Below are 12,624 nucleotides of genomic sequence, written 5' to 3'. Positions count from 1 at the left end.
CATGTTCCAAAAAAATTGCATCTTACAATCAAAAAACTAACTATTGTTATGTATTGTTAATTAAATATTTAATAAATAGTTAATAAATTCGTACTTGTTGATTTGCAATATTTCAGTCATTAATATATTCTGTGTCTGTCCTTAATTAAATGCTCTTATTTGCATCTTCCATGTTTGTATTTGAATTTGGTTGATTAATTAACTAATCTTATGTTATCATTTTTATAATATAGGACAATGGCTTGCATTGGTGAAATTGCTGTTGGAGTTGCATCTGCAATTCTGGGAAAAATAGGTGAGTATACAGTTGCACCAGTGGGACGGCAGTTGGGTTATCTGTTTCGCTACACAACCAACGTAAGTGAACTCCGGACTCAATTGGAAGATTTGAACAATGCCACACAAAGAATGGAACGCCGTGTCAATGAAGCCCTGAATAACTGTCATGAAATCGAGGCTGATGTCCAAACATGGCAGAAGAACGCTGAACAAATCTCTGGAGAGGCCACCACTTTTCTTAACGCCGAAACTCATGCAAAGGCCTTGTGCTCTTGTGGATCCCCTCATCATTTGGTGACCCGACACCAACTCAGTAGGAAAGCAAACAAGATGTCAATCAACGTACGTGAACTGCTCTCCAAGAATAAAGAATTTGATTCCAAATCGATTTCGTTTCCTCGTCGACCAGAAGATTCCTCTGCAACACCAACGAAAGGGTACGAGAGTTTTTATTCAAGGGGGGAAATTATGAAGAGCATATTGGCAGCTGTGAGAGATGGTAATAAGAGGATAGGGTTGCATGGAATGGGTGGAATTGGCAAGACTATGCTTGCCAAAGAAATTGCTAGACTAGCTCAGGAAGAGAAGTTGTTTAGTAAGGTGGTCATGACAACTGTTTCTCAAACACCAAATATAAAAGAGATTCAACAACATATTGCCGAAAAGCTTGGTTTGAAGTTGGAAGAGAAAGACAGTACGGGCAAGAGAGCAGAACTTCTTCGAATGCGATTGAAGCAAGACGAAAGCAAGATTCTATTAATCCTTGACGATATTTGGAATGAACTTGATCTAGAAGCTATTGGAATCCAGGAAGAGTGCAGGATGCTAATAACCTCTAGAGATCAACAAGTTTTACGCAACTTCATGGGTGTGGCTGAGAGTAATGTGTTCTTAATTGGAGCTTTACAGTCGAGTGAAGCCATCGATTTGTTTAAGAGCATCATCGGAGACATTGAAGCAGATTACATTAAAGATTTGGCACTTAAGATTGTTCATGAATGTGGAGGCCTGCCAATTGCCATTGCAACAGTGGCACATGCTTTGAAAAACAAAAAAGAGGAGGCCATATGGAAGGATGCATTCCGACGACTAGAGAGTTCAAATTATGTGGAAAAAAAAGTCTACTCCAGCATTAAGTTGAGTTACGATTTTCTAGGAAGTCAGGAGGAAGAGGCCAAACTATTGTTATTGCTTTGTGCTTTACACAAGGAAGATGAAGAAATACAAGTGGAAGACTTGACAAGATACAGCATGGGTTGGCGCTTGCTTCAAGACATCGAGACAGTGGAAGATGCAAGAAACAGGGTGAATTTGTTGGTTGTTAAATTGAAATCTCATTGTCTTTTGTTGGATGCAACTAAGACTGATAAAGTGAAGATGCACGATGTCATTCGAGACGTTTGCATACACATTGCGAAGGAAGACCATGGGCATAGGATGATGAAAAACATTGCTATGTGTGAAGATGAAAGTACTAAAGCTTTTAAAGCAATTTCCTTTGTTGATTATGATGATTTTGATAATCTTCCTCCAGAATTGGAATGTCCTAGTTTAGAATTGCTTCTTCTATCCAGTGCGCCTACTTTGGAATCTATTCCAGATGAATTTTTTAAGCAAACTGGCCTGCTTAAAGTTTTGATTATGAATGGTACACGCCTGAGATCATTACCTTCGTCTTTTGCTTCTCTTCAAAATCTCCGAACATTATGTCTGCGTGGTTCTTCTCTAGAAGACATAGCAGTGATTGGTCAGTTAACGAATTTAAAAGCTCTTGATCTGTCCAGGTCTTCTTACATTGAGCGGTTGCCAAAAGAAATAGGAGCATTGAAGCGTTTGCAAGTGCTAGATCTACGAAAATGTACGGATTTAAGAGTGATCGAGGCAAAAGTCATTTCAAATTTGAAAGAAATGGAAGAGCTCTATCTTCCTCGTGAATTTGAAGGATGGGATGAGATTATTAATGAAGAAGGCGGAATAAGAAATGCCAGTCTTATGGAGATAAAGAGTTTGCAACAACTGACAGCTTTAAGTTTATGTGTACCAAGTGAACATGTTTTGCCACAGGGTTTGTTTTCTGAAAAATTGGAGAGATACCATATATCTATTGGAGTTGAATATTTCTCCTTCTTTTCCTTTGATGTAGTTTCAAACAAGTGGTTGAGCCTATGCCTCTCTGAATTGGATCAAGTGTGTGCACGTGAACTGATATCGTTGATGAGAAGGTCCGAATGTTTGTCATTAACAGGATCAATGTCTGTGAACAATGTTTCTCCATCTTTGGTTAATCAAGGTTTTCCTAGATTGAAGTATATGAGATTTCATAATAATGATGGGGTTCAATGTATCATTAATTCGACCGACGTAGCCTTTCTTCCACGTTTGGAGTCACTCATACTCCAACAATTAAGAAGCTTGGAAAGCATATGTCGTGGCAATAAACTCCCAAGAGGCTCATTCAATGAATTGAGAACGGTGGTAGTGAGTAATTGTGGTAGATTAAAGAATTTGTTCCCTTTGAGTGTGGCCAAACTACTTCATCAGATTACAGTAGAAGAATGTGAGATGATAGAAGAGATCATAGTGAGAGAAGATGGTGATGAAGTTGGCCATAACATTGATGGTGATGATGATCACTCTTCTTCTTTGCAATTACGTTCCTTGCATTTAGAGTATTTACCAAAGTTGGTCCAATTCTATTGCTCCAACCACAGGGCAGTTTGGGAGTCAGATCATTCGAAGCCTTTATTCAGTGAAACGGTACAACATTAATTCATCTCTTTATATATATTTGGTAGTACACTTGTTTTTATAGTACTGATAACCCAATTGTTTATATATCACTTACCCTACTATTAATGCCATTTTGAACATTTTTTTCCTTTCCATGAAAATATATACAAACAATATATATATATAGCAGTTTAATGGAATCAATAGAAAAGATATTATTAAATAATATTATAAACATTAATTAAATATCTATTTATGGTAATTAGTTTAATCATTAATGATTTATATTATTTAATGATTAAAATGTATGATTTCATGTAATATGTTTTCAAAATGTATAAGTTTTTAAAATAATTTTTTTTTTTGCATATTTTTTGTAATTATGTTGTTTTTGTTGTACATTTATGAAAAAAGCCCTTAAATAATTGTGACTTTATTGTCTTTAGTTAATTTAATTTGTATTTTAAATTTATTCTCTGTCTTAGTTTCATATATTTTATTTTAATTGTCTTACTTTTCTATAAATAATATATATTTATATATATATATAGATACATGTATTTTTATTTATTTTTAATAATATCTATAAAAAGAATTTTTTAAATGTAAAAAAAAAGTAATTAAACATATTTCAAAATTATCAAAATAAAATATTTGAGATTAAAAAAATTAAAGAATTTAAAATAAAAAAAAAAAAATAGTTAAATTTTTCTTTATCTAAGGGTCGTTGACTAACTTATTAAAAAATAATATAAGAAAACTACTAAGAAGCAAATAATTAAAGGAAATTAACAGTTAATAAAAATTAGGGCTTCGATTTTAATTATTTCTATTAATTATGGCCTAATATGATTATCTTCCTATTATCAATTTTTATGCAATAGCAGGTTTACTAAGGTAATTTATAGTCTTCTCATATATATAAATCTCAATTACATGTAAATTATCTACTCTCGTGATAAATTAAACATGTAACAGGCATTAAACACATAAACTCTATAAGCTATCTAAACCATATGAGTACTCTTGTCCTATATCGAAATTAAACATGTTCATGGCCATCAATTAACTGTTTTATGATTTTGATGCGAGATCTGAGAAGTGAGTGTCGATTATGCTATAGTGAAATAGAACTGAGTTTTGATATAAGACGAGAGTTTTTGTATGGTTTAGATAGCTTATAGTGTTTCTGTGTTTAATGCTTGTTGCATGTTAAATTTATCACGTGAGTAGAAAGTTAATTTGCATGTGATTAAGATTTATATATCTGAGAAGACTATAAATTACCTTACTAAACCTGCTATTGCATAGAAATTGATAATAGGAAGATAATCATATTAAGCCATATTCAATAGATACAATTGAAATCGAAACTCTAGTTTTTATTAACTGTTAGTTTCCTTAAATTGTTTCTCCTTTCACTGTTTTTTTATTATTTTCTAGTTTTAACCTATTCTTGATTTTTATTTAACCAAATAGAAGTAAAATTTAATTTTAACATACTTAACTATGATCCTCGTGGGATCAACCTCACTCTTGGTGAGTCTATTACTTGTAAACGATACGTGCACTTGCGTGTATAAAATATCACAACATCAACCCTGAAACCAAAAACTCCATGAAAGAGCAAAGCTTGAGTTCTTAAACTCAAACCTTGGTCAATCATCACAACAGTCCACAAACCTAGCTCAAATCAACATAAATAACCTTAATTTAACTTCAGAAAGCATCATCAAACACTAATCAACAACACAGAACCCTAATTGCAAAAATATGCATAAGAACTTAACTAGAACTTAAGAGAAACAAAGAGGAAGGTGCTAGGAATTTTACCTTGAGTTGGATACACCCTAAATTTGTTAAATTACTCAACATTAAGCTGAAGAAATGCAAACCCTTGCTGGTTTCTTGAAGGCTCGAGAGAAGAGAGAGAAGTTTAATGTATTTTCTTGATTTCTTGTAAAAATGAGATAAATCTCTAATTATCTAACATAAACCTAATAAAATTAGCCTATAAACTAATTCTAATGTAATCACTAAAGGACAAAATAACTAAATGGAAAAAATTTTGCCCATGCACACACCAAAAGATATAATTTCCACCTAGAGGTATTTCGATCATTTCTAACCCTTGAATAATCCCGACATTCCCAACGTCTAACTAAGTCGCCCCACTATTACTAAAATACTAAAATGTGATACTATTGGTCAAACGTTGCGTTCCATTATTGTCGAGCACAAAACATGAAAAATATGAAATTTCATGTATAGCATAAGTAATACACTCTGAATTCAAATAAATCCCCATAAATTCATAAATCATAATTAATAATCTAATTTCATAATTAAGCCATAATTATCTGCTAATTCTCATATTAAAATTAAGCAGCCTTTACATAAAACTCAAACTGCTAATTAAGTTGTGTACGGGTAGATTTATTATTGTCATCTTCTATATACTCTTTTTATTCAATTATTACAAATTAATTAATATATTTGCAGGTTGCTATTCCTAAATTGGAGTATTTGACTATGATGGGAACCAACATAGAAAATTTATGGCCAGACCAACTTATGGTATCATCATCATCATCAAGTTCTTACATGCAAAACTTAACAACCTTAGAATTGGAAAGGTGCGATAATTTGAAGTATCTATTCTCTTTCTCTGTTGCTCAAAAGTTTGTAAACTTACAGAGTATACGAGTCGCAAGTTGTAAGGGAATGGAAGACATAATAAGAGTAGTGGATCAACCTGGAGAAGAAGAAACTACTCATCATAATCAGATGGAAAGGATTGATTTGTTCCCTAAATTAGAATTTCTTCAGCTTGATGGCCTTTCATCCCTCCAAAGATTTTGTAGTGCAACAGATTCATCATCGTGTATGGTATTTCCACTCTTGTCAAAGCTAATAATAGAAAAATGTCCAGGAATGAAGGCATTCGTTAGCTGTCCCACACAACCCTTTTATTCTGAAAAGGTAATATTTCTAATTTATACCTATAAGTTGTGTATATTATTATTTCTTTTATAATACTTTTTACTGAATTTTTATATACAAAAATTACAATGGTAAAGATATTTTAGAGCTGGTTAATGACAATGGAAACCTTTACATAGTGAACTGGAATAATACACAATACACAATATACACCAGTGATGTTATTATATTGTGTTTAAATCCAAGAGCCCAATCATCATATAGAATAACCAATGAAATCGTGAAATCAACCAATGTCTTACTTTTCTTTCATCATATGATGTTATTAATTATTTATAGAATTAATTATATATTTACGAATTTCACAATTATTATTAATTTTACACACACAGCGTCTTCAAGTGAGCTATTGTGTAGGAGCAAGACTCCATTTTGGATGAAGAAAACTCTGTAATTTTTAATATATTAATTTGTATAATATAGCTTTTGTTGATAGGTAATTGATGAGTAGATTTATTTATTCAATTATTACAATTCATATATTTGCAGGTTTGTTTTCCTAAATTGGAGGATTTGACTATGATGGGAACCAACATAGAAAAGTTATGGCCAGACCAACTTATGCTATCATCATCATCATCAAGTTCTTACATGCAAAACTTAACAACCTTAAAAGTGGAAATGTGCCATAATTTAAAGTATGTATTCTCTTTCTCTCTTGCTCAAAAGTTTGTAAACTTAAAGAGTATAGAAGTCAAATATTGTGAGGGAATGGAAGACATAATAAGAGTAGTGGATCAACCTGGAGAAGAAGAAACTACTCATCATAATCAGATGAAAAGGATTGATTTGTTCCCTAAATTAGAATCTGTAGAGCTTGATCGCCTTTCATCCCTCCAAACATTTTGTAGTGCTGAAAAGGTAATAACTCTAATTTATATATATATATAATTAGTTGAGTGTATATTATTTCTTTTATAATAGTTTTAACTGAAACTTTATATTCAAAAATGACAATGCATATATAGTGAACCGAAATAATACACATACACGTGATGTTTTAACTATTCTGTATATATGTTCAAAAAAAATAACTACTATTGTGTATATATATGGCAGTACTGTTGTTCTTTTTTCATGTTTAAATCTAGAAGCCCAATCATCATATATAGAATATCATTTATATATAATCCACTAGTGTGTATAAATTGAAATAGTTGTAATAGTGGGAAGAGTAGTGAATAATGAATGATTCATCTCAAAAGTAATTAAGACATATTTGGTTGATTTCATTGGTTATTCTAAATGTGAAATAAGTGAGTAATAATAATTAGCATTCTCTTATGTTTCAGACTTCATTTCCCAACTTAAAAGTGTTGTATGTTTCGAATTGTGACAATTTGAAGTCTCTGTTATCATCTGCCATGCCTCGAAGTCTTGTACAACTTGAGAAATTAAGTATATCTGAATGTGAGAAGATGGAAGAGGTAATAGTTATGAGTGATCATGATAAGGAATATTCATCATCATCATCAGGTGGCACCAATACTAAAGCAATAATACCATTTCAAAATCTTAGATGTCTTGAGCTTTGTAGTCTTCCAAACTTTATAAGGTTTTGTGAATTAGGAGATTATTGCATTGAATGTCCATTGTTGCTTGAATTGGAAATCATGGATTGTCCTAAACTGAAGGAATTATTTATGGGTGTTAAAAGGACATCATCATCATGTACTATTAATACTACTGATAATAATGTTATTGGTGAAGAAATGGATAGGATGGTGTCTGCTCCTAATAAACAAATTCTCTTCAAACACAATAATAAGGTACTATCATTTATATATATGATGCTTAATTGGTATTGTACTTTCAGTTTCATAAAAAAGATAAATTCATTTTTGCACATTTAAATCATTAATTAATACTAGATGTTTAATATGCTACTTCTAATCTTCTTTTGTAGGTAATTGTCCCCATGCTAAAGACATTAAAGACTGATTGGAGTGAAGTAATTAAGGAGATATTTGAGATGAGTAGTAATTCAATAGTATTGTTTCCCAACCTTGATACACTTCACTTGACCTGCACATCTCCTGATGAACCAATTGGTGTACCAAATTTGAAGTTATTCTTATACAAATATCATACAATTCGTACACTTATATTGTGGGGCTCCTTTGTGAATATGAGTAGTGATGATGAATTGACCACCAACAACACTACCAATGCTACTACTACTCATCTTACATCTACACCTTCTACTTCTTCTTTGGAGAAACTATGGATTACAGATGCTGATATGCTTGATCATGTGTTTGGGGTGGAACCATCATCACATAGTAATACTACTATTCTTCTCTTATTTCCAAATTTAAAAGAAATTGAAGTTATGGGATGTAGGAGATTACAGAGCTTTGCACCCTCCTTTATGTGTTTCCCCAACTTGGAAACTCTAGAAGTATCAACATGCCATGGGCTGAGGTATTTATTGTCTTCCTCAACAGCAACCACTCTTGTACAATTGCAACGAATGGAAATAAGAGATTGTGATGAAATGAAGGAGATTATTATTAATCATAATGGTAATGAAGAAGAGGAAGAAGAAGAAAACCCCCGAATTGTTTTCCGGAATTTGAAGGAACTATGGCTAACGAATTTGCCCAGTCTCCAAAGCTTTTTCTACTCAGGAAATAAAGTTACCATGAGTATCCCAAATTTAGAACAATTATCGATCTGGAGGTGTCCTGAGATGAGGAGGTTTTCAGATGGGATCGTAGACCCCTCTGCATCATTATTGAAGACAATTCGGGTTGAAGGAGAAACAATTGATGTGGAAAGAGATGATGTTAATGCAACCTTGGCAAAACTTTTCAGGGAAGATAACAATAAAAATAATAATTCCGATTGGGATTACGACAACAATAATTTGGCTCATTAAAAGGTAACTTCATTCATTTATTTATTTTTTAACCTTTTTCTGTTCTTAATCTTCTAAGGAATATTATTAATATATGTTATTAATTTGTTTAATATTATATATATATATGCTCATCAAACGGTAACCTGAATCATTTGTTTAATAATTGAATACATATTTATAGGATAATAATGATGAACACTGCCAAGGCCAAGGCTAAGTTGGATGCAATGGGTAACTTCATGCATTTATTTATTTTTTACCTTTTACTGTTCTTCATCTTTTAATTAATATTGTTAACATATATATGTCATTAATTTGTTTAATAATTGAGTATATATATAGGATGATGATGGTAACGGTGAACACTGCCAAGGCTTGATGATGAAGAGTATTATAGTATTGATTCTGAAATGGTAATAAATTTTCATTTAACATTTATTGGTTTCTTTGTTTGTTTAGAATTAGAGTTGAAAATTAAATGGTTTTGGTTTGCTTGTTTTTGGGCAGAAGAAGATTTGTGGATCAAAAAGGGAGAAGTAAATTGATCAAATAAATGGATGGAGATGAGATTTAATAGTAAACATTTGTGTTCTCTTGTTAAGTGTCCTATATAAATAACACATTTCAGTTTGTTTAAAGCCTTTTTGTTTGATCTTTTCCTAATTAAATACAATTCTACTTAATTTAATAGGAAGGAATCTTCTAAATCATCATCTTAATTAATATTACTCCTTATAGTATAATATAATATTTGTTTGAGGCTTGATTCCTTCTCTACCAACCAAGCCTTTCTACTTTTTCTTAGTTTTGAAATGAATAAATAAATAGATGAGCTTTATTATATATATAAAAAAAGAAAAGCATTATAGGTCTCTAATGGCCCGTTTGTCACAGTTTTTGGAAAAGTTACAAGCTGTTTTTTTGAAAAAGTTGTGATAAAAATGTGTTTGGTAAGCAGTGAAAAAAAATAGTTTTTTTAAAGAATTTTTGAATAAGCTACAGCTAAAAGCTAAAGATGTTCTAACCCAACTTTTAGAAAAACAGTTTTGATTAAAAGGCTATAATAATTTTTGTTTGTACTAAAACCATATTTACTTATTTATTATATATTAAAAAATAAAAAATTTAAAATAAACTAATAATAATAAAATAAATAATTATTAAATCTCTTATTTTTTTAAAAAAAAAAAATAATTTATATTTTATTTTAATATTAACAAACAACAACCTATAATTTTTCTTATATACTTGAGTTTTTATTTTTTTAAGATAAAATATAATATAAATTATTTTTATCAAATGTATATAAATTTATATTTGAAAAAACATTAAAAATATATATAAAAAATAAAATATTACATAAAATAGATTTTAACATATTTGTGATTATAATAAACTAGAGTATAACATTATCATTATCATTATATTAGATCTTAACAACTCACAGTACTTTAAAATTTATAATTTACCAAACACTCAGCTTAGCTTTTTTCCACAGTTCTGCTACAACTATTTTTTCTCACAGCACAGTTACAGTTGCTTTTTCCCACGGCACAGCTATGCCAAACTGGCCCTAAAAGCCAGCATTATTAATTCTATTTCTTTCATACACTAAAAAAAATCCCCTTATCTTTAGGACAATCTTTCACACACAATATAATTTTTTTTGACTAAATGTGAGTACTTTTAGCTACAACAAAAAATTACTTCTGACTAAAATATAGTATTTAGATACAAATTATAACTAATTAAATTTTAGTCATAATATATTTAGTCACAACTGTAATTTTTGTGACTAATACATTTAGTCACGAATCTTTCACAACATAAAAATGATAATTTATAATCAGTCACAATTTTTTTACTAAAATTTGTGACTAAAAGTAAATTATTTTTTTTTTTGTATATATTAGACTCTCCAAAGGTCTATATTTTTGTGGTGTGTTTTTGCTTTATCTCTCTTTTTGCAATGGATTTTTTCTTTTCTCTAATTCATATATATTTGTTCGATTTCCATTCTAGAAAATGTTGCAAGAGTACTCATTACTATAAACTTTTCAATCCGATCTTCCTAAGTTTTCAGTTATTTCAAATATAACCTGTTGGAACTTTGTATGAAATTATGTAAAAAATAGAAAAGTGAAGTGTGTGAGTAGGAGTCCCACATGGGATAGAAACACTACATTTGAAGTGTATATCTAGTGCAAGTTTGAGATATGGGTTTGGGCCCCAAGGGGTATCCAGCTTTGCGCGCATGGGTGAGGACTCACACACTGGACCACCACAACCCGCGCGCGCGCCGCCGCCGTCCGACCGAGCCAGGTTGGCGAGCGGTTATTTTTTAAAGAAAAATTATTTAATTAAATAAAGAATTATTTTTTATTTATTTATTTATTAATTAATTTTAACACGTGATCAGAAGAGGTAAAACGCGATCAGTCAATGATCCGCCTTTTCTTCCCACGATCCACTCCTCCCACGAACGATAACATTACCGTTTTCTTACCGTTTTTTCTTGGATCGACTTCTATATAAGTCGTATCATAACAACGTAAGAAGATATCTTTTCAACATTAAAAAAAAAATCTTTTCTTTCTTTACGATTTTTCTGAGAGCAAACAATAGGGTGTTATAGAGCGATACAGTTCGGTGCAGAACGTATCGTACTTATACAGAGGCTGTTTTATCCTGGGGACGCCGTGGTTGCTAGACTGTCGTGCACACTTCGAGCAGAGCCGCGAAACGTCTTCAAGAGAGCGACATTGTCCGCGACTCAGCCAGATTATTCTATCGGTAATTCGTTCCAATTTCATTACTTTTAATTTTGGAATAACAATTTTGAGACGTTCAGTTCTGCTATGGCTGCTACCGATGAATTTTCTGGTTCTGCTTCTAATGATATTAACAAGCCTTTCCGTTTTGAGGGATTACATTTTAAGCGATGGAAACAGAAGATGTTGTTCTACCTGACGATGAAGAAAGTTGCTTTCGTTCTCACTACTCTGAAGCCATTCGTCTCTGAAGCTTCTACCGACAAGGACAAAGAGGCTGAACGCGAGAAGCAACAGAAGGATTTGGACTCCTGGATCGAAAACGACTTCCTCTGTAAGAATTTTATTTTTAACGGTTTATCTGACAATCTGTATGACTATTATAATTCAGATAAATCGGCTAACGAAATATGGGATGATCTGCAAAAGAAATACGATACTGAAGAAGCTGGAACTAAAAAGTACGCTGTGAATCGCTACCTCAAGTATCAAATGGGGGACGACAAACCTGTGGAAGCCCAATCTCACGAGCTTCAGAAAATTGCACATGAGATCATCTCAGAAGGTATGACTTTAGATGAACAGTTTCAAGTTGCTGTATTAATTGATAAGTTACCCCCTTCCTGGAAAGATTTCAAAAGTACTCTCAGGCATAAGACTAAGGAATTTTCCTTAGAAAGTTTGATCACCCGCCTTCGTATAGAGGAGGAAGCAAGAAAACAAGACCAGAAAGATGAAGTGCTTGTTGTTTCAAACAACAACACTAAGAAATCCACACCAGCGGTTCTGAAGCCTAATGGCAAAAATTTTAAGAATCAGAACTGCAACTCGAATTCTAATTCTAACCGCAACAACCCTCCTCGTAACAATAATCAGAGTTGGAACCATAATAGGAACCAACACGGAAGGCAGCAACCTCCACATAAACAGAATGACCCCGCACAGTTTTTGTGTTACAACTGTAACAAGCAAGCCTAG

The 12,624-nt window shown here is 31.9% G+C and overlaps 2 protein-coding genes across 4 annotated transcripts in view; both read left to right on the top strand.

Annotated features, from left to right (window-relative positions):
- The window catches only part of LOC115694757 (disease resistance protein At4g27190-like), a 43,222-nt gene extending 33,562 nt beyond the window's left edge, over nucleotides 1-9,660 (top strand). For 2 of the 3 annotated variants that reach the window (XM_061117844.1, XM_030621847.2), the window contains exons 3-10: nucleotides 234-3,036; nucleotides 5,512-5,991; nucleotides 6,502-6,873; nucleotides 7,305-7,781; nucleotides 7,919-8,896; nucleotides 9,057-9,106; nucleotides 9,218-9,288; nucleotides 9,383-9,660. In XM_061117844.1, the coding sequence (XP_060973827.1) occupies nucleotides 238-3,036; nucleotides 5,512-5,991; nucleotides 6,502-6,873; nucleotides 7,305-7,781; nucleotides 7,919-8,893 (5,103 nt within the window). In that variant the 5' untranslated portion in view covers nucleotides 234-237 and the 3' untranslated portion in view covers nucleotides 8,894-8,896; nucleotides 9,057-9,106; nucleotides 9,218-9,288; nucleotides 9,383-9,660. The remainder of the gene's footprint in view (nucleotides 1-233; nucleotides 3,037-5,511; nucleotides 5,992-6,501; nucleotides 6,874-7,304; nucleotides 7,782-7,918; nucleotides 8,897-9,056; nucleotides 9,107-9,217; nucleotides 9,289-9,382) is intronic. The other variant, XM_030621848.2, reaches the window with a different exon arrangement.
- A 2,073-nt stretch (nucleotides 9,661-11,733) lies between these two features.
- LOC115713602 (uncharacterized) lies at nucleotides 11,734-12,624 on the top strand. Its single transcript, XM_061118365.1, has one exon. The coding sequence runs from the start codon at nucleotides 11,734-11,736 to the stop codon at nucleotides 12,622-12,624; it is 891 nt and encodes a 296-aa protein (XP_060974348.1).

The sequence above is a fragment of the Cannabis sativa genome, chromosome 6, assembly GCF_029168945.1.
Source record: "Cannabis sativa cultivar Pink pepper isolate KNU-18-1 chromosome 6, ASM2916894v1, whole genome shotgun sequence".
NCBI lineage: Eukaryota > Viridiplantae > Streptophyta > Magnoliopsida > Rosales > Cannabaceae > Cannabis > Cannabis sativa.
The sequence above is the reverse complement of the archived record's forward strand: the minus strand, read 5'-3'. Positions and strand labels throughout refer to the sequence as shown.